Source organism: Mus pahari, chromosome 12 (assembly GCF_900095145.1).
Source record: "Mus pahari chromosome 12, PAHARI_EIJ_v1.1, whole genome shotgun sequence".
Lineage (NCBI taxonomy): Eukaryota > Metazoa > Chordata > Mammalia > Rodentia > Muridae > Mus > Mus pahari.
In genome coordinates, this window is record NC_034601.1 from 82,049,742 (window position 1) to 82,070,190 (window position 20,449).

Below are 20,449 nucleotides of genomic sequence, written 5' to 3' on the forward strand. Positions count from 1 at the left end.
ACATAAAGTACTAAACATACTATAAAATTATAAATTGCAACATAAAAAAAGAAAAATTAAAAGTTCAATGTTAAGAATAATTTATACCAAAGTTCCAATTTAAAGAGAAGAATAGAACCATCAAACCTTTGAACTTCACTGCCATCGAAATAAAAAAATCCATAATCTAGAAACTTCTGGACTTGTGGCTTGAGAACACTGTGTAGTTTTTCTGCCTTTCCTCCTTTAACCATTTGATGATAGTCAAAAGACACCATGTGGATATCAGAAGCATGCTCAGAGGCTTTCAAATGACTCTGAAAGTGAAACGGCAAATGTTCACACAGGTGTTAGCTGTGGCCTACTGCTGCAGCCCCAGATACACACTGACATTCCAAGCTGTGGCATAGAGAGTTCTCTGAAATTTTACTAACCCCCAAAAAACTGACACTGGCAGCAAAAGGAACATTTTTTGATACCTAATGGCATTTATTTTCTAAAACCCATACACTATCCCAGAGAGACTGAGAGGCAAAATTAATTCAGGGGGCCTACTTTAGGTTGGTTTAGAAAATGAAATAAGCCGGGTGTGGTGGCACACCCCTTTAATCCCAGCACTCGGGAGGCAGAGGCAGGTGGATTTCTGAGTTCGAGGCCAGCCTGGTCTACAAAGTGAGTTCCAGGACAGCCAAGGCTACACAGAGAAACCCTGTCTTGAAAAAACCAAAAAAAAAAAAAATAGTTTCTGATAACCAGTGTTTTATTGTTATGAACAAATTTAGTAAGTACTTTTGCCTTCTAAGAATCTAAAATGAAGTACCTTAATTTTTAACACAAAGTCTAATCAGAGTTTAAAGGATTCATCTTTTATGCTCTCATTCAATACTATGTATATGTTTAAGTTCACCTTTAAAACATGATTCTCAAAAGCACAATGCTTAATTAACAATAATTTCCTCGCCGGGCAGTGGTGGTGCATGCCTTTAGTCCCAGCACTTGGGAGGCAGAGGCAGGTGGATTTCTGAGTTCGAGGCTAGCCTGGTCTACAGAGTGAGTTCCAGGACAGCTAGGGNTACACAGAGAAATGCTGTCTCGAAAAACCAAGTTTAAAAAAAAAAGTTATAAAACACAAAACTAAACAATAATTTCCTCATAATCTTAAAAAATAGCTAATTAGGTTATTTTTCCACTTAACTAGACTCCTAACTTAAACCTTAGAAAATGTTTTCTGGCTATTCTATGTACCTTATATAACAAAATTTACATCGATCCAAAACTGATTTTTGGATCATACCTTGCCTATACTGCTTTCTAAGGGCCTCAGAGAGCTAAAGGCATCACCAGGCCCTAACTTATGCCGAGGAGGAGGCCCTCCACTCGCACACAGGGGAGTCTGATTATTTTGCTGGGTTTCCACTCTAGGTGAGCAGAAGAAGGTGGTCACACTCACCTGGAAAGCCTTGCTCAGCATATGCTCGCCTTCCTTAGACCCAAGCAGATTCACCACTATTTGTTTACCATATAAGTCCTTAAGTGTTCGGAAATGCCTAGTGACAAAAGACAGGACACAGCATAAAGCCTTCCCTGAGTAAACAAGAAACTCATAAAATTTGCTAATTTGGTGATACAAATGTTCTCTAACTCCTGCATTTATAAAGTTCAGTAAGTTCATTTTTCTCTCTGACTTCTGGATGCCTCACTGTCACCCCTGGTGCTCTGCAGTTGTCCAGCCTCTGGCTTACTTTCCATTGTGAAGCTAACAACAGACAAGGCAGGCCTAAGCACACTGGGCCCTTCTGATGAGGGCTTCAGGAATAGTCAGAAGGGCCTCCTGATGAGCTCTAGTCCTTGAGGGATCCCTTAGCTGTGGCTTTTCTCCCCACAGTTTCTGGTACCTGAGGTCAATCAGGGGCCAAAAAGGCTAACACCAGTTTTGACTCTTCCAGAGAGATGATACATTATGCATTCATTTTAGTACAGTATAGTTATAATTCTCCCACTTTTAAAATTTTTTATTAAGAATTTCATACATGCATATAATACAATTAGTTATTAATAAGAGTTAATCTCTCACTGTGTCTAACTATAAATGAAAATATATTTATATATGCTCAAGAGAAACTTTAGTGCAAGGTGGTATGGTTAATATAAACCTGTATTCATGAGGTACTACTGGAAAAAAAGGCAATTACAAAACAAAGAAAAGGCAATAATAGTTTCTGATATATATATATATATATATATATATATATACACACACACACACACACACACACACACATATATATCAATGCCACACAAAGCAAACACAACATGAACCTCATCTATAGTACTACACAAAGATAACCAGTTCTACCTGTCAAAGGCAGGCGCATTGGCTTCAAATCCCCTTGACATACGAACACGATGGGATCCCACCTTAGGCAAGGAAAAAGACTTAATCATTACCCAAACCACCATCAGGACAAAAGAAACATCACCACTGGCAATCCAAGTAATTCATTTAGTGAACACAGTAAGTCAAAGGCCTGGTCCTCACTCGTGGTAATTTGTTTAGGGTTCAAAGGGTCCCCTGTTGTGAGTTGTGAGGAGCAGTTTCATATAAAAGGAATGATGGTCAGGTATGCTGGCACACAGCTGTGACACCAGCACTCAGCTTTACACTGACTGAAACAACAAAAAGCCCAATTTGTAGAAACTTCGATTTAAAAAGTAGTATCAGAGCTCGGCTTAGTATTATTTGTTGTGTGAACCATCTAAACTTAGCATATAACAGAGAAGGGTTTTCTATGGTTTATATCTTATAAGGTCTAACAAAGATAGAAAGAAAAATATATAAATATATAAAGCCAACATGCAAAATTCACTTTTATGTCCATGACATAAAAAGACTAGGAAGCTGGGCATGATGAGCCACCTTTGATCCCAGCCCTTGGGATTCAGAGATAGGAAGAATGCCATCAAATTCAAGAGTAAACTGGTCTACATGGATCCAGGCCAGGGCTACACAGTGAGACCCTGCTTTAAAAAAAAAATAACAAGCACATGTCTTTGATCCTCATAGTGGTCATGTATGCTGTAAATGACAAAAAGAAATAGAAAAGCAAAAAGAACAAGCTACAGTCACTAGGAAATACTCATTGATAGCAATTTTTTGATGGAAGAGATTTTTGAGTGCTTTCATACATACTATTTCCTTATTTCAAACTTAAATATATATTCTATTTAAGTTCCATGTAACTATTTTTTTTAAAAAAAGGTTCAGATGAGATATTTACATTCCTGACCAAAATTTCTACTTTCCCAAGTAGCCTGTAAAGACTCTAGTTATCTCAGTTCAGTAAAACTCCAAACACATTAAAGAACAAACCAAACCAAGCCAGTCCTTCCGAGAGCTGGAAGATGGCTCAGTGGTTAAGAGCACGTGTTGCTCTTCCACAGGACCCGAGTTCAAGCAGCACCCATGTCTGCCTGTAGCTCACAAATGCCTGTAGCTGTGGACTCAGAGAAGGGGAGCCTGGACACAAGTCCTGCGGGCGTGTACGCATTTCCTACCCCACCCCAGCCCCACCCCAAATACAAAGAAGGGTGTGCTTTCTCCCTGCAGACTCAGACTTTCCAGGCCAATCTCATGGCCACATAACCACAAGAACTGCACATTCTGCAGAATTAAAAATGTTGTGCTAGAGGAGGAAACAAGATGGAGAATATCTACCTGACGTGGGTTATACTTCTGTTTTCACACAGGCAAGAGGAGTTACTGAGAAAGACCTAACAGATGCCAGAGGAGAGACTGAGACAGACATAACAGATGCCAAAGCTTTACTTGGAAACCTTCCTCTGAGACTTCTGGATCAACGTTTTCCAAAAGTCTTTCCTGCTAATACATGAACAAAGCGACTTGTTAAAAGGGGTCGAGGAGGAGCTCTGCCATATCATTGCATTGTCTGACAAGGAAACAAGACAAACAACATGAGCTCTTCTTCTTCAACTCCACAGTTCAGAACTGTAAACCCAGCCTCAAAATGTCCACAAGCTCCAGACAGCACATCACCATAAACGAACAAAGTCAGTCCCTAAAATAAATTCTCCTCCCGAAGATACATGAAATACGGAAGACATTTACAGCACCCCTAAAGCAAGAGGCCTAGTTTTGTTCCACAGAACAGTTAATCCTTGGCATGGTTTTTTATTTTTGAAAATCAATATCTATTTTTATACTTTCTTAAAAATAAATAATGTATTTTCGTTCCTTTATTACCACTCTTTTAGAACAATGGAGGAAATGTTTTAGTACAAAATATATTCACAGAAAGAGTCCGTTCTCAGGAGGCTAAGGCAGGATAACTGTCATGCATTCGAGGCCAGCCTGGGCTACATAGTGCTACACCAGCCAGGCCTATATTGCAAGAACCATTCTTAAAAGCAAAGACCAATCTTTTCTTATTTGAAGGAAAGTTGATTTTAGAGACTACTAAATAACTATGAAAAACAGAATCAGGCATCCCTCCCCAATGAGTCAACAGCAGTCCAGCTATGTCATAATTTAGGATAATTCTTAAGAGTATCTCAATGACTCAAAATTCACTGTCTCTTATGGCTTATAACATGAAAGTTTTCAGAGAACATTAGCCAGCAAGATTCCCTGTGAGGTGAGACCTTACCACAGGAGAAGGCCAATCCTTTAATGTAGCTATTCAGGATCCAACTTTACCAAACAAATAGCAGGATTCAGAACTTCCTAAGAAAGTATCAGAGAAGCAGTACAACGCAGGGCCTGTAAATCAACCACTGTTCCCAAAAGAAAAGCATTCACCTTGCATCAGGCTAGGGCTTTAGGACTATTCTTAAAGCAGGTCCTGAACCATTCACCAAAGATGGCAAAAACATAGGAATGTGAGGCTGGGCTGGCGTGCTTTTCTAAGAGAGTCAGGAGTCTGCTCCATGCTTAAAACAAAGTCTATACCTGGCTGGATGTGTTGGCACTCATCTTTAAAACCAGCACTCAGGAGGCAGAGGCAGGTGACCTCTTTGAGTTCAAGGCCAGCTTGGTGTACATACAGAGGCTCTGGGCCAGCCAGAACTACAGTGAGACCCTGCCTCAAATCAAAAGCAACAAAACAAAACAAAATAAAAACCCACCAAATTTCAAAGCAAACCAAACCAAACCAAACCAAACAAACAAAAAAAGCCGCACACCAGTCAGACTAGTCTTGACAATAACTAAGAATTTTAGCAAAACAGAACAAGTATTCATTGCAGTGTTAGTCCTTGGCATACCTTAAGTAACTAACACTGGAAAATTCCGAGGCCTCCAGCTTCTACACGGGAAGCAAGACCTTGTTTTCAGTATCATTCTCAATCCTAACTGAGACCCAGCCTGCTAGATCACACACACCAGAGGCCTATGATGCACATGGCTCTTTAAAGCACTAAGCACTTCTCAATATAATTCATGTAAGAATATACTTCTGGAAAATAATTTAATATCATAAATTTTTAAAACATATTTTGTAAACATTTTGTATTTTTACAAACATTTTGTAAAGATGAAGTAGTTATGTTTTTAAAAATGAAGTTAAATATCATCAGGAATACCCTGAAAATGGTAAGGCCTCACAGATTACAAAGCAATGGTCAGCGGCTAAGAGCACTGACTGCTCTTCCAAAGGTCCTAAGTTCAAATCCCAGAAACCACATGGTGGCTCACAACCATCTGTAATGAAGAGATCTAACGCCCTCTTCTGGTGTGTCTGGATATAGCTACAGTGTACTCACATATAATAAAGTAAATCTTTAAAGTCTACACAGCAATCCCAGGAAGGAGACAGTATTGCCATCATTCTCATTTACAGATGAGGAGACTGAGACAGACAGAGGGAATCAATCACTTGTGCAAGATCACCTAGCTAGCAACAGTAGATAGTGAAAGGGGTGTAAATAAGTCCAGGAACAGAGGCAGCTTCTTAGCTACAAAATTCTCCTGCTTTAGAAGAGTAACTCATTCTATACTAAAATAATGAGAAAATAATAATGAAAACATTTTTTAATCCTTGAAATTTAAAAACTTAAACAGGCTCCTGAGTTGCTACAGTGATGTGGTTTGAAAGTGGTCTGTCCCTTAAGCATTCATTCTTTGGAGGTTTAGTGCCCAGGGCAGCAGTGTTGGTGATGGTTAGGAATTGTTAAAAAGTGGGGCCTTGTGGGAGTCTTTAGACTATGGGGAGAAATGCCCTGGGAGGGAATGATGGTTTCCTGTGGTGCACTCTAAGGGAGCCAGTAGTTACAGAAGCCTGAACTGAATATGTGACTTTCTCTGGCTTCCTGTTTAACGACATTTCCCTATATAACCCATGGTAAGGCCGTCAAGTGTCACACTGTTTTATCAGTTGCCAAAGGAATGGGCCTGTCCAATCGTGACTTCCAACCTCTGAAATTATGAGCCAAAATAAAAATAAGACTTTTTTCTTTATAAAATTGTCCTAGTTACAATAAATCACTGCAGTACTATAAAAGCAGCTAATACAGAACTGAAAGGAAAAACATCTAAGATAAGATGCTATATTACACACAATAGAATGATCGGTAAAACTGAAGAACTATGTTGAAATTTTGGACAATGTGAAAATTTTCAAAAGAAAACAGCAATAACAACAAAACAACTGGCTGTCAGGCACATACTTGCAAGCCTGGCTGCTCCCAGAACAGTGGAACAGATCCTCGGATTTGTATGAAGGAAGAGACACAGTCATCTAAGTATATAACCTACAGAAAAAGAAAAGAAAGAAAGAAAGAAAAAGAAAAGAAAAAACTGTTAATTTTGCATTAGAAAAGCAACTACTGAAGTCTCTGTACCTGATAACCACTTATATATAACTGTTCTGATCAAAGCAATCAAAACAGAATACTAAGATTTTCAGTTAATGATAATATTGAACAAGAAAACAGTAAAATGTAAAAATCACATTTAAACAAGAAACCCCTTTTTAATCTCACTATTATATACATATACCCTTATATTTCTTTTAATTTGTTCCTTAGCCTTTTTATATTTTCTAAAATCTAATTTAAAGATCTGTGTTGGGCTGAGTTATAGCCTGAAACTTTACAGTTACATAGTTCCACAGCCAAATGTCATAACTTTAAAATTTTAGATAGCACACATTTATCTTTAAAAGTTGAATTTATTTTCACATAAAATATTTTTATTACGCCATCTTGCTCTATAATTGAAGATTTTAAAGTTCACTGTCAAATGTAGAGCACTGACTATGTAACAATAAATAATTAGTATTTTATACCTGTGTGAGTGTTCTAGGAAAGCCTTTCTTAAGGCCAATAAGTAGTCGAGAACATCAACATTATACATGCCAAAATGTATTTGCAAACTATAGGTAGCTATTACCTAGCATGTCCTGTGTCCCTCACAAGTCCATTACCTAGCACTTTCTGAGTCTCTCTTATAGCACGGTAAGAAATATAAAGCACTCTGTTACCTGCTCTGTTTCTACAAAGTTGGCAACATGACCGTCATCATTTGTTCCCCGGACATTGAACCTCGTCCCAGCACGTTCACAGCTTAGTCTAGAGATGAGGCAAGCTTTTGCCTGTTTGTGGGCAGCATAGATTGTTCTGATCTCTACTCCCCCACACATGAGCCGTAATAACCAGTCATCACAATTCACACCATAGTGCTTGAGATGCAAATGCAAAGACTGATTCCTACAGGAAGAAGTAACTGGATTAGGTTACTAATGGACAAAATAACACAGAACAAATTTTATAACATTATAGTATTACTGTTAAAATGTTCCCCAAATAAAGGATACATTTACATTTGCTATGCTAAAAGTAAGGTTATAAAAGGAAACTCAGATGCCTAATCAGGTAAGCTAGTGAGGTAAACACCTGTGGTTTTAGAACTGGTAAAACATTTCTGGTGTATAAACTACAACACGCACAGAGCTTAACTTGTCAAATGGGGTTTCGCAAACACACCCTACTTTAAAGAGACTTATATATAAGACTAATATATAAGGAGACTTATATATAAGGCTATATTTTAATGAAGTTTAAATAGCCAGCATAGTTAGTAGCTGTCATATCACACAATGTAAGGCACAGTGTTTTCTATGTCTCCAAAAACTGTTTTTGTTTCAGTTTTGGTCATGGCATCTAGGACCTCACTCGTTGGATAGTAAATGTTTCTACAAAGTGAGTTCCAGGACAGCCAGGGCTACACAGAGAAACCCTGTCTCGAAATAAACCAAAAAAAAAAAAAAAGGAAATGCTTTATCTCTGAGCACACCCACAGACCCATCTAAACACTGGAGTACTGCAGGTATCAGATAAGGCCTAGTGTACAAATATGAAGGGAAAAATGTTTTATTCAAGCAAAGACACAGTCCAATGGTCAAAACCAAAAGATAAAAATATTTAGTGTCGCAATGACTAAGTCATGAATGGAGGAGTGAGCCCTAGCAAGTTAGTCTTCTCCTGCTGCACAATACTCTTCAGAAGTCTGCCTCTATTGGAAACGTAGTCTGCCACAGAACACATATGGAAGACTCTGGAGTACACTAGGGAACCCACTAAAAAGACACCTTTCAGCAAATGACTCCGTCAGTTCGAAAGTTAACTTTTCTATGTTATTGTAAGCTTAGAGCTTTAAGATGTTGACCCATTTTAAATGGACTTTAAGTGTTTTACAATACCCTGGTATCTTACAAAGAAAGAACAGAAATGTAATCGTGCCTTCTTGACTACAGTAACAAGGAACAAAGCTGCCTTTCAGTGAACACTAGGTGGAGGCCCTGGGCACTTGTTATTGACCAGCTATCATTCTAAACCTTCCTGCTATTTATAAAGCAAACTGGAATGCAACTGAGAGATGCTACCAGGATCATGTGACATCCCACAGCCATTACTTATTTAGAATACCGTGACTTATGCTCTCATACTTTACTATTATTTACACTGATCTGTGGCAAACCCAACCAATTATGACCCAATAAGTCCAAAGATCAAGCAAGGGCTTTGTCATGGTACAGACAAGTAATGTTGTTGTCCCCACTTAAGTGGAGCTTGGATCTGAGGCATTGGGAGCAGGTAGCTTTTCTCTGCTCTGTTGTCAATTTACATTTTCCCTTACTGTCAATGTATTGATGTATTATTCTATTTACATGTATGCCAAGTCTTGAGTAGTAGCAGCTTAAACTCTCCAAAGAAATATAACCATACAGTTCTTAAGAGAGGTACTTGGCAGTCTAGCTGCAAAGCTTACTGTATATCTTTCAAAGGAAAAAAAGACAAAGTTACAATGATGTGAAGTCTAAAACTTCCATTTTTCATTTCTAGGCAAAATTAAACTCAAGAATTTCAATCTTTAGCAAAACACAAGTTCAATCTATTGACCCACTGGACAACAACCCCCCTCAGGCTAAGATCTAAATATGTCCTGATCCCCACCTTTAATTAACAAACAGAAAAGAAAAAAATTAGTCTACTAATTAAACTGCAAATGCAACTGCACCTGCTTGGATTTCCCCCGTGATGAGAAAGTTTTTCTCTGTCCATCTGAGATGGATATAGGAATGAGGACAGAAGGGCATGGCCAGCTGCCTCAGCTGGACTGTGTCTATTTACTTCAAGGGCTTCAGGGTTTCTTTCCCACTAGAAAAAAACATAGATCTGCAAAGGTTTCACTCTGGAAAGCCTCTCTACGCATGCTTGACAAAAGCACATTGCATCTGTCTTCCTCTCGTTTGCCAAGCCCGAGTCCCTGACAGGCAGTGCTCTACAGCCTTTGTTTATCCTGCCCTCTCTGCTCCACTCTCTCTCCTTTGAGTCAAGCCTCTTCCACATAAGCTAGGAGGTTTGGCTTCTCTCCTCAAGCTGTCCTTAACTTGGAGCCCTCTGAGAGCCGGGGCAAATGTGTCAGACCTGACTGTACAAGCCAAGAACCACACATGATGCTGAGAGAGAGAGGGAGGACGGCCTCAGAAGCAAATGCCTGGAATCTGAAGACCGAGGCGGGTCAAGAGCACTGTCCGGGGGGCTTTAGCTTTTCAATGTGTGGTAATATGGTGAAAAATAATTTCTCTCTGCATTAAAGAGAAGTCACCACTGATGCAGGCCACAGACAACAGAAGCAGCACACCCGGAGGCACTGAAACCCAGTCTGCTACAGTGAAGCACACAACTTTCAGCCTGACGTGTCTGCTCACCATTTGTGCTTGCTTACAGCATAGCACGTTAGCAGTGCCATGCGACATACCCTGAGGACCCACTCAGGTTTTAGCTACTGCAGTGCTAGACTGTGCCCTAGTGCAGGATTCCTTCAGAGCCTGCTGTCCTCACACCAAGATCATCTACTCAGGCTAGAGAAGCACTCAGCTGCCTACTATGCACAAAGCATGTTCAATTTCCAGCACCAAAAATGAGAGAGGATCAGCTCCTTACAGTCTTCACAGGGAAAGTAAGTGCTGCTTAGAACATCCGTCCTGTCAGAGATGAGACCTCGGAATTAAGCTAGCGAACGAGTGACACCTACACTACAAATGTCAGAGACAGTGGTTCTCAGATGTTAGCACAGTTCTGTCCAGATCAGTAAGAGTGAGCGCCTAATTGCTTCATCCCGTATGGAGGCTCCACCAAGGTGCTGCCATGCTCTGCTGCAGGTGCCAGGCAGGAAAAAGTAGCCACTGGTCAACCATTTCCAGCCTCTGTTCTCTCCAGATGCAGCTGCCTTGGAGCCCATTATGCCCCAGCTCTCAGAGCTACCGCATAGTAAATAACCACAAAGGACTCACACAGTAAATATCATGGACTCACCAGAAAAACCTATTGTCGGTTGTGTGCTCTTGCATGCTTCGATGTGCATTCAGACTCAGATCTAAGCTGACTCCAGATGCAGACCATGCAAAATAAAAGTTTCCCGAGTTCAAAACCTTTCGTACTTCTGAAATGCGGTCCTCATCTGAAGCATCAACTCGCAGTGATATAAACTCAGTGGAAGTGACTCGGAAAACTTCAGATTCTTGGATTTTCCCAACAGACATGCATCCAGTGACTAGGACCAGATAATGCAACATGGTATCACCTGCAAAAACCACCGATTTTACTGGATAGATCATCAATGTTTGCAAGCCTATAGCTTCAAGTTACATGGTTTCTTCTGACTTCTTCCTGTGTTTCTCTTTAAATCTTACATTGTAATTTTTTTTGTTTCTTTTTTTGAGCTAGTCTTTCTACACTGCATAAACGGTCTTGGAACTTCTAACCCTCTGGCCTCAGCCTCCCACACACAGGGACTAGAGGTGAGTACCACCATGCCTAGCCATTCTGATTACTCACCAATATGTTTAAATTTACAACAACGGGTATTTTATTTTAGGGGGAAAATCTTGTTTAAATACATTCAGTATGTAAGGCACTAAAACAGTAATGAGACAATTTCACATTTACAAAGTTATTTTATACTTAATCTGAGGTTATAAAATTTATAAAAAAAAAAAAAGAAAAGAAGAAAAGAAAAGAAAAAAAAAGAAAAGAAAAAGTTGCCTTCACTACCTTACTGATAGACAGGAAGTTCAGATAAGATAATGAATGTCCAAGTTGCTTATAAATGGTTAAGTTTTAAAATGCCATGCAAATCACTGAGCTGAAGATGGAAGAACATGGGAATAAGGCCTTGGTGACAATTTATTAAGCAATCTGGTTCACGAAAATTTTCAGGCTTTGTGTGGTTTTATTTTCTATTCTTTTTGTGGCAAAGGGATGATATTGGGGTTCATTCTGTGGACCTAACTCCTGAACACTAGGACTTTCAAATTCTTCATGTAATGGCAACAAAAATATTATGAAATTAAGAGTTAGCAACATAAGCACTGGCACAGGCAGACATAGCTCTAAATCATGGCTCTTTACTTAAAATCCAGACTAAACTGAGTATGCTAGCATGACCAACCTGTAACATAATCCCCTATGAATGAGATTAAAACATTTACTTCATGGTACTGAAGACAAGACCAGTAAACAATCCAGCACGGTTCTTTGCATATGACAGATTACTAACAAGGGTAAATCTCCACTTGATAGGCAGTGCTGCTCAAAGGAGACTCCATCACTCTCGGTAGCACACGATAAGAAAAGTACTTGAATTGTAATGAAAACCTACTGTATAACTAAATCCACACTTTCGTTTACTTACTTTTTAAAACAATTTTCATAGTTAGACTTCATCAAAGAAGAAAACCACATGTTGTATATGCATGATAACGCGAGCTTACTGCCCTACACAAACCATTAAAAACATGGATAAGGCCCAGTCTCTGAACTACACTTCATGTCATACCTTTATACACAAACTGCTAATCATAAAAGTTACCCTGAAGACCATGATAACATTAAGTCAGGCTGGAGAGATGGCTCAGTGATTAAAAGTCCTGCTCTTCCAGAAGACCCAAGTTCAATTCCCAGCACCCACATGGTGGCTTTCAACTGTCTGAACTCCAGTCCTAGGGGATCTGACACATATTCAGTGGGCTACAAACATTCACACACACAAGAATAAATGATTTTAAGTTTAACAAAGAACATTAAACAGCAGACATTTCTGAATCTATAACAGATGCCTTTCCCACAAAACACTAGGGGAATCCGTGTGTTTATCACACAGAAACCTACTCCTTAACATACTGAGAAGAAAGATAATGCTTTCATTGTCGATGTATTTCAATAGAACACTGTCCTTGGATCCTAAAACTGTTGCAAGTCTATCAAGGAAAGAAACATATAAGATCAGCCTAATTATTTTATTGTGTGTGTAGGAACGTTTTCTCTGCATGAATCTATGTTCACCACATGTAACCCTGAAGTTATATATAGTTGTGAGCTACTATATGGGTACTGGGAAGCAAACCTGGATCCCCTGCAAGAGGACCAAGTACTCTTAACCACTGAGCCAGAGAGCTGCTAGGATAGGCACAGTCTGTTTTCTTTAATGTGTGATCTCTGACGTACTGATCACATAGCAGGAAGAGGTCACACAGCTGAGAGTGGCTGACCAGTGCATAGGTTTGAGAGAGGAGTAGGAAAGGGAGGGACAAAGAGAGAGTGAGAAAGAGGTAGGGAGGGAGAGAGAGAAAGAGTTTGTTGGGTGAGGATGTGGGCATAGATCTGGGAGGAGTTGGGGGGTTGAATATGATCAAAATACATTACAAGAAATTCTCAGTTAATAAAAATATTTTAAAAGATTATCCTAATGAATGTTTAAAAGGTATATACTAGTTAAGGCTCAAATACTGGGTCTGAAATGACATACAGGTAGTCTCTCTCATCTTCAGAACTATAAAAACAGAAATGAAAAAGTAGATGAACCACACTGAATAACAGACTTACCAAGATTTAATCGTAAAACTCCCAAAAGTCCATATGCATCCAGTACTTTGGCATATGTGCCCTTAATAGCCTCCTTTTCTGCAGATGCTGTTAAAAATAATAATTGAAAACATTAGAATCTATTTAGTTATAATGCCAGATTTGAAACAAAATTTTAAATGTGATAGTTTTCCCCATTTATCGATCTATCTATTTTCTCTTTTTTCTCTCTCTGTCTTTAGACCAGCATGATTTGGTTTTCCCCTATGTCCCTGGGCTATCTAGTCTCTGGTTCTTGACCACTCAAGCTGTGTCAGGTCTGGGTTTACCTCGTGAAGTGAGCCTCAAGTCAAATCAGTTGTTGGTAGGTTACTCCTGCAAGCCCTGTGCCATCTAGCATATCTTACAGGCTGGACACTGTTATGGATAAAGGTTTTGTGGCTGGTTTGGTGTTTACATTACTCTTGATAATGTGCAGAATACCTTTCTGTATCAAGGATGCTGGAATATAGGGATGATGTCTCTGTGGGCACCAGCTCAGTATTTCCATGTTTGATATAGGTGATCTCTCCTTAGGTATTCTGTCCACCTAGTAGAAGAACTTTCTTGCTGGAGTTACAGAATTCTGCCCATCTAATGAGTCTGTCTTCTTGTTGATAGCCTGCTTTATTCACCCGTTTATCCTGGACACAAAAGCTGAATAAATGGGTAAAGGGTAAATGCTGCAAGCCACTGCTTGACCACACAGTTTAGCACAGCAGTGGGGCAGTCTTTACTGACCTTCCTCTCAGTTCCTTTGCTCTAAGCTGAGGCAAACTTGCTAATGAGATCAAGCCAGACAATAATTTCCCTAGAGCAGGCTACTATGGTTAGTCTACTGATAATAAATAAATAAATAACAACAAAACTACCCTGGATGTTTAAAGGAAAAACCTTCCTAGCACTTAGCAGATACACATTTAAGATATAACAAAGAACCAAAGATATAACATAAACCACATCTAGTATTTCAAAGAATTTCAAATAGCACATTCTGAAGTGTGAAATTCAAACTTAGCCACTGCCCTTCGCTCTCTGACCCACCTCTCCCCAGCTCACGAGGCTTGCTAGGTCATGTTTCCCTGTCCTCATCACACTTAGCCTTCTCCCTCCCCTCTGTCCACACCACAACCACAGAACCCTTGGCAGGGCTCCTGTATGCAGCCTAGGGAAGCAAGTAAGCAGATTGCTCCTGCCTCCCATTTCCTGTCTGTCTTCTCTGCTGACACAGGCTCTTCTCAACCTACATCTTACCCAAGATTCCTTGCCAATTCCTTGGATTCCAGACTCTTAAAGCTCTTCCCCAGAGTTCCACAAAGTATCTCACTTCTCCAGCTGCCTCTCTCCACTCTATCTACTCCAGCTTCTTCTCTGCCATCTCACTTTGGCCAGCCGGTGACTTATGCTCAGCTAGCTGGCAGCACAGATTAAAGCTAAACGACTCAACTAACACCACCACATTCTCTAATATGTTTATTATTAAGTGTGGGCCTTTCTCGGTAACCAGTATGAAACTAGAGTGGGGAAGACTTTTAACATGCTAGGGGAATCCACATGCCTAGCCGTCCTAGCATTATATTGTTCTATGTGTTTATAGGACTTACACCTCACGGTCAATTCAAATTTAAAATTTTACAATAAAAACTGAATTCTGTTTTCTAAAGGAAACCAGAGCTGCCTTCCTTAACCGCTGCACTTCCTCATTCAGAGTACCATGGGTGGGGCTGGGAGTGGATCTCAATGGCAGAGCACTTACCTAACGCTTGCAAGGAAAGGATTTTTTTAAAAAAATTTTTTTACTACTGACACAAAGGCAGATGGTCAAAACAATTGTTCAACTTTTCATGGCAGAAAATGTGGTTTCCAGGTCAGACTGCTCTACAGAGTCCCTCAGGCTACATGCTGTGTGAATTTAAAATACTATTGCTGACATAGGAATGAAGGAATTACCAATGTATTAGTGTCAGCAGCAATTAGACAAATTAGCAATTAGCAAAAAAAATCATCATTAGGTTCAATGACCACAGCCAGCATGAGTTAAAAAGAAAATGTAATTTAATATTAAGTAATTCTCTTCCCATATGAATAGTCTCTGTAACCTAAATTATCATGAAATAAATATTCTCTCCTCATAACTATTTTCTTCTCAATTGCACAACAAATAAATACTGTCTCTCAGGCCCAATGACCATCCTTCTATTGCACTGTCATCTAGCTTAAACATGTAAGCATATGCCAAGCCACTTAATTATTTGTATTTTGGAGTTATCTTCTGAGTTCGCTCTCTCTCTCTCTCTCTCTCTCTCTCTCTCTCTCTCTCTCTCTCAAGTAGATGAGAGTAGATGAGGTTACAATTTTACTGCCATGAGTTTCTATTAACAGCAATTTAGAAATGGTCTTACAGGCTGGGAGGTAGTGGCGCACACCTTTAATCCCAGCACTTGGTGGCAGAGGCAGGAGGATTTCTGAGTTCAAGGCCAGCATGGTCTACAAAGTGAGTTCTAGGACAGCCAGGGCTACACAGAGAAACCCTGTCTGGAAAAAATCAGAAAAAAAAAAAAAAGAAAGAAAAAAATGGTCTTACAGCTACAGTATTAGTTTATCATCTCTGCAATGATTATGGCACTAACAATAGGCCAGGTGTTTATGTGCATTATTCAATTTTCACAGTATCCCAAGGACAAAGCTACAACTTCCATTTGACATGAGGAAATTGGCTTAAATCAATTACTAACTATCTAAGTCTAAGGAGGCAGCATTAGAGAGAAGAGGGCTTTGCTGGGCGTGGTGACTAATACTTTAATCCCAGCCCCGGTGAGGCAGAGGCAGGTGAACCTGGTTTCCACAGAGTTGCAGGCTAGTCCCAGGGGTACAATGTGAGACCCTGAAAAAACTACCTACTTCCTGCTCTTGTGCTTAGAATAGGTTCCATTGTTACATGTTCAATGGTACTGAAAAATGTAGAATATAAGCAACAAAGGAAATAATGTTTTTACTCCCTGAATATGCTTATAGACTAGAAGTTCTACAAGGAAAGGGGTATTTACCTAGTCTCAAAACCCTCAGAAAGATCATGAGGGGAACAAAAGCCTGTAAGACACGCCTAGGAGACCATTACCTTTACCAGTTATCAAAGTGAATACCGACATTAACGAGATAGTTTAAAGCTGTCACCTGACTGAAGAAAACAGCACAGCTTCTGTAATAGCTCTGTCAAAGGTGAGCAACAGCAGAAGCTCCACACAGCAAGGAGGGACAGCCTACAAAACAACTGTCCGCCTAGGTCCTGAGGGTCACAGACTAGAGTGGTAGAGTTGAGGAGATTAAGACCTGACTTTTAAATCAACTATACAAATCTGAATGGATCTTTTCATCATAAAAAGCATGGTTAGTTACTAGTAAGAGTGAACAGGGTCAGGAGGCAGAGGCAGGCGGATTTCTGAGTTCGAGGCCAGCCTGGTCTACAAAGTACAAAGTGAGTTCCAGGACAGCCAGGGCTACACAGAGAAGCCCTGTCTCGAAAAAACAAAAACAAACAAACAAACAAAAAACCAAGAGTGAACAGGGTCTGTTAGCAGTGGCAGGGCTGTTATGTGTCTTTATGAGGAGAATGTCTAGGAAACACACAGTAAAGTATCTGGGGACAATAAGGTCTCACGTCAGCAACCTACCCTCAAATAGGTAAGAAAATATCTTTTTTAAATTTTATTTTACTGAACTTCAACTTTTCTGTATGTTTAAAATGGTTTCATCTTCCTAAATTTAGATAAACATGTCTAAATGGCATTGATAGGATAAATCTTACAATGCCCTATTATCCATTTATAACTTATTTTTTTTAGAGTTTCATTGTGCAGCCCAGATTAGTCTTGAATTCATTCTCTTTGTGCCTCAGCCTACTGAGAGCTGTGGTATCCACCTCAAACATTACTTTTAAGTGGGGGAAAAAGGTTTTCTTAGTTTACGAGACCTTGTAAAATATACCAAAAGAGATTATACAAGGGTTAATCATGATCACTGTTCCACTTCCCCGACAATCCCATGTTAGAAAATAATATAAGAATCTTCACCTATGAAGAGATGCTCTGAAATAAGACCACTTATACCACATTAAGATCATGTATATGACCTTTAGATAAAAAGGGGAGGAATCCCTTGATGATACCAAGCACAACCCTTCCCGCCTTCCTTTCCTTCTCTGTGCCTCCTGGCACACCAGGCTGCAGCCAAAATTAGTCATCCGCTGTCTACTTGTCCTGCACGCTTGCTCTTCTCTTCCTCTCTTCACAGTGTCCTCTCCATCTGGAACAGCCACTAGTCATTCTCTATTTTCAACTATTACCCATCCTTCAATCTTTTAGCTAAATGCCACTTCCTGGAGTTTTGCCCATATCACTCAATTAGAAGTAAATATTTCTTTTTATCCTGTGTTTCAGCCACTTGTATACTAATAGCAACCGAAGCCAGGCTTCATGTTTCACACCTGAGTGTGATACTGACCTAACAGACACTGAGCATCCCAGCTGCACCAGACACTCACTTCTCAGGCTAAACCAACCAAGAGCTTATGGCACAAAAGAACCTGCCTTGCTAACTTTCAAACAACACATTTTACAAAGAGCTTTCCCTTCCCATTAAAGAATCCCAACATCCTCATTGCAGAAGATCCCATTCAACAATCCTCTTAAGAGTGTGAGTGGGGGCAGTGTAGGAAGGTGGACGTGGGGAACACAGGAGTGGTTAATAATTGCCAAGCAGGGCGTAAACCGTGAAGTTCATGAAGCGGCAGAGGGAACAGAGGGAAAGAGTGAGTGGAAATGGAGGTCGGAGAGAAAGGTGATACAGAAGCAGAGCTCACTTTCCTGCCCCAGCAGATCCTGAGAGAGATAAATTGTCTTTTGTGAAGAAGGTTGTCTGTTTTCTTTTCTATTGATGGTGGTTATTAAACAAACAAAGCACTAGGAAAAACACACCTCTTTTTACAAGTTACTGATTTCTAACCACAAGTGGGTATAATTTCCCAAGAAGCCCATTGTTTGAGGAGTGACTGAGCCAATCAAGATTTTCAGTAGTTCAGCTAAGGTAACCCGGCCTGTGTCTTTGCAGCTCACATATTTAAAACACCTAAGCAAAAGCATGTCTTGGCTTCTAACATACGACTGCCACCATATACTAGGGATAAACAGTAATTCAATCACACAAGGGTTTATTTAAAGGGAACAACTCTTCTCCCCATGCCACAATGAGCCTGTCATTCATTTGGATGTAAATACTTTCTTATGCTTCAAGCATGGGGAATCTAAGCACGCAGACCCAGCTCATGCTCCCCTGTGCTCACTGCTTTTGCATCTGCATTTTAAATGTATCTTCACATCACTAACATTAACATCTGAAGGCTTTCGAATTCCCATACCTATCAATAAGGTCATGGAACAGAATTTTAAGCAAGATAAGTGCAATAAACATTTATCTTCATGAAAATATCTTTGAGGCACCAGGACACAATCTGAATGCTAATTATATATTCAGTAATTTTAGAACCATTGTTAAATTTTTCAGATGTTTTTGATGATGACATAACTAGGTTTAATAAATGAACAGAGAATGTCTCAGAGTGCACTCCTGCATCCCCAGCCTTTTGAGAGGCTCTTAGAGAATTCAAGACAAGTAAGACTTTACATCAGAAAAGCTAGTAATAGCAAACACTCAGTCCAGATCTTTTAAAAACACATGCTGAAATATTTATGATGCATAAAACTCACATCTTCATCCTAACTCTATCATCTAAACAGCAAATAATAAAGCTGATGCGTTATCCTAGACCAGAACATTAAGTTGCGTGTATCAAATTAAAAGGTATTTGAAGGACTAAATTAAATGTGAACTTCTCTAACTTTCAGTGACTTACGATAATTCAAACTAGATAATAAAGTTATCCAAGAAAGCTCTGCTATCCAATGAAAACATTCTTGTGGCTTAAACCTTCCATTCTGGGATTAGATTTTACTTCTCCAATTGAAGCAGACGACCAAGCAAAAATCTGTGGGTCAATAAAGCACAATGGGATGAAAATGCCTGAAATTATGAAGTCAGATAGGAGGATTTGAGCTTGAGGCCAGCAGAGGTAAATAGCAAGTTCCATGCTACACAGCACATACTAGGTATATCATGCACATGTCAAGATTCAGTCTCAAAAAGGCAGGGGTGAGGGTTGCAAATTAGAACCTTGCTCCTAGAATCACAATTTGCCTGTGGTTGCATGGATGGCAATTTGTGGTCAGCCTATTTGCATGCAAATAGCACGTTGGTATAGAAGCTCCAGAGAGTGCTAGAGATCATGTAGTCCAAGCTCCTCATTTTCAGAAGAAAAAGACTAGCAATTATCTGATTCATCCAAGAGCATATGACTAGCTAGCAGTAAAGCCAGTTTCCATTTCATCACACATAAAACAAAAAATTTAGAAGATAAAGATTTCTTGGTAGAATTTTAAAAAAATCAAAAGTATACATGAAAGACAGCAAACAAATTACTGTTCTATATAACCTATATATCCAAATATTAGAAACACTTAAAAAAAAAAAACTTTTATTCTCTCAAAGTATCTGTCTGCTAAGTACTAGGCCCTTGGTGAGATTCTAGGTCCCTGACAGGACAAATGGAGATGACCTGGTGCTACATAACCAAACAAATGCTAGATCCTAGTGAACTGCTGGACATGTTCAAGATGCCTGTCAATCCAGTTTCTCCAGCATCAGGCTATCACAGAAGGATCAAAAGGTCAAGGTAGGTATGGACAATTTATTAAGAACCTGTTTCAAGATAGAAATTTAAAAGGACTAGGGTTGTTCACCCCAGTGGTAGATTTACATAGCTCTGGTCTCAGTCCGCACAACAACAAACTAGTCCTAATAGAGATCTAAACCACATGCTAATTAAAATGCTGGATTCCAATGGTGATTCTCCACAATCCAGCTCTGGATCAATCCCATGCAGCTTCCAACATCTCTGACTCTAACAACCATGCTTTCCATCACATTCTCCAAGAGAGTA

The 20,449-nt window shown here is 39.6% G+C and overlaps 1 protein-coding gene across 14 annotated transcripts in view; it reads right to left on the minus strand.

The window, feature by feature from the left end:
- Nucleotides 1-20,449, minus strand: part of Synj1 (synaptojanin 1) — a 74,026-nt gene that overhangs the window by 42,722 nt on the left and 10,855 nt on the right. For all 14 annotated transcript variants that reach the window (XM_021209245.2, XM_029544350.1, XM_029544346.1 and 11 more), the window contains exons 3-9: nucleotides 13,381-13,467; nucleotides 10,813-11,080; nucleotides 7,476-7,701; nucleotides 6,661-6,744; nucleotides 2,336-2,397; nucleotides 1,430-1,526; nucleotides 127-296 (exon numbers count right to left, since the gene is read on the minus strand). In XM_021209245.2, the coding sequence (XP_021064904.1) occupies nucleotides 127-296; nucleotides 1,430-1,526; nucleotides 2,336-2,397; nucleotides 6,661-6,744; nucleotides 7,476-7,701; nucleotides 10,813-11,080; nucleotides 13,381-13,467 (994 nt within the window). The remainder of the gene's footprint in view (nucleotides 1-126; nucleotides 297-1,429; nucleotides 1,527-2,335; nucleotides 2,398-6,660; nucleotides 6,745-7,475; nucleotides 7,702-10,812; nucleotides 11,081-13,380; nucleotides 13,468-20,449) is intronic.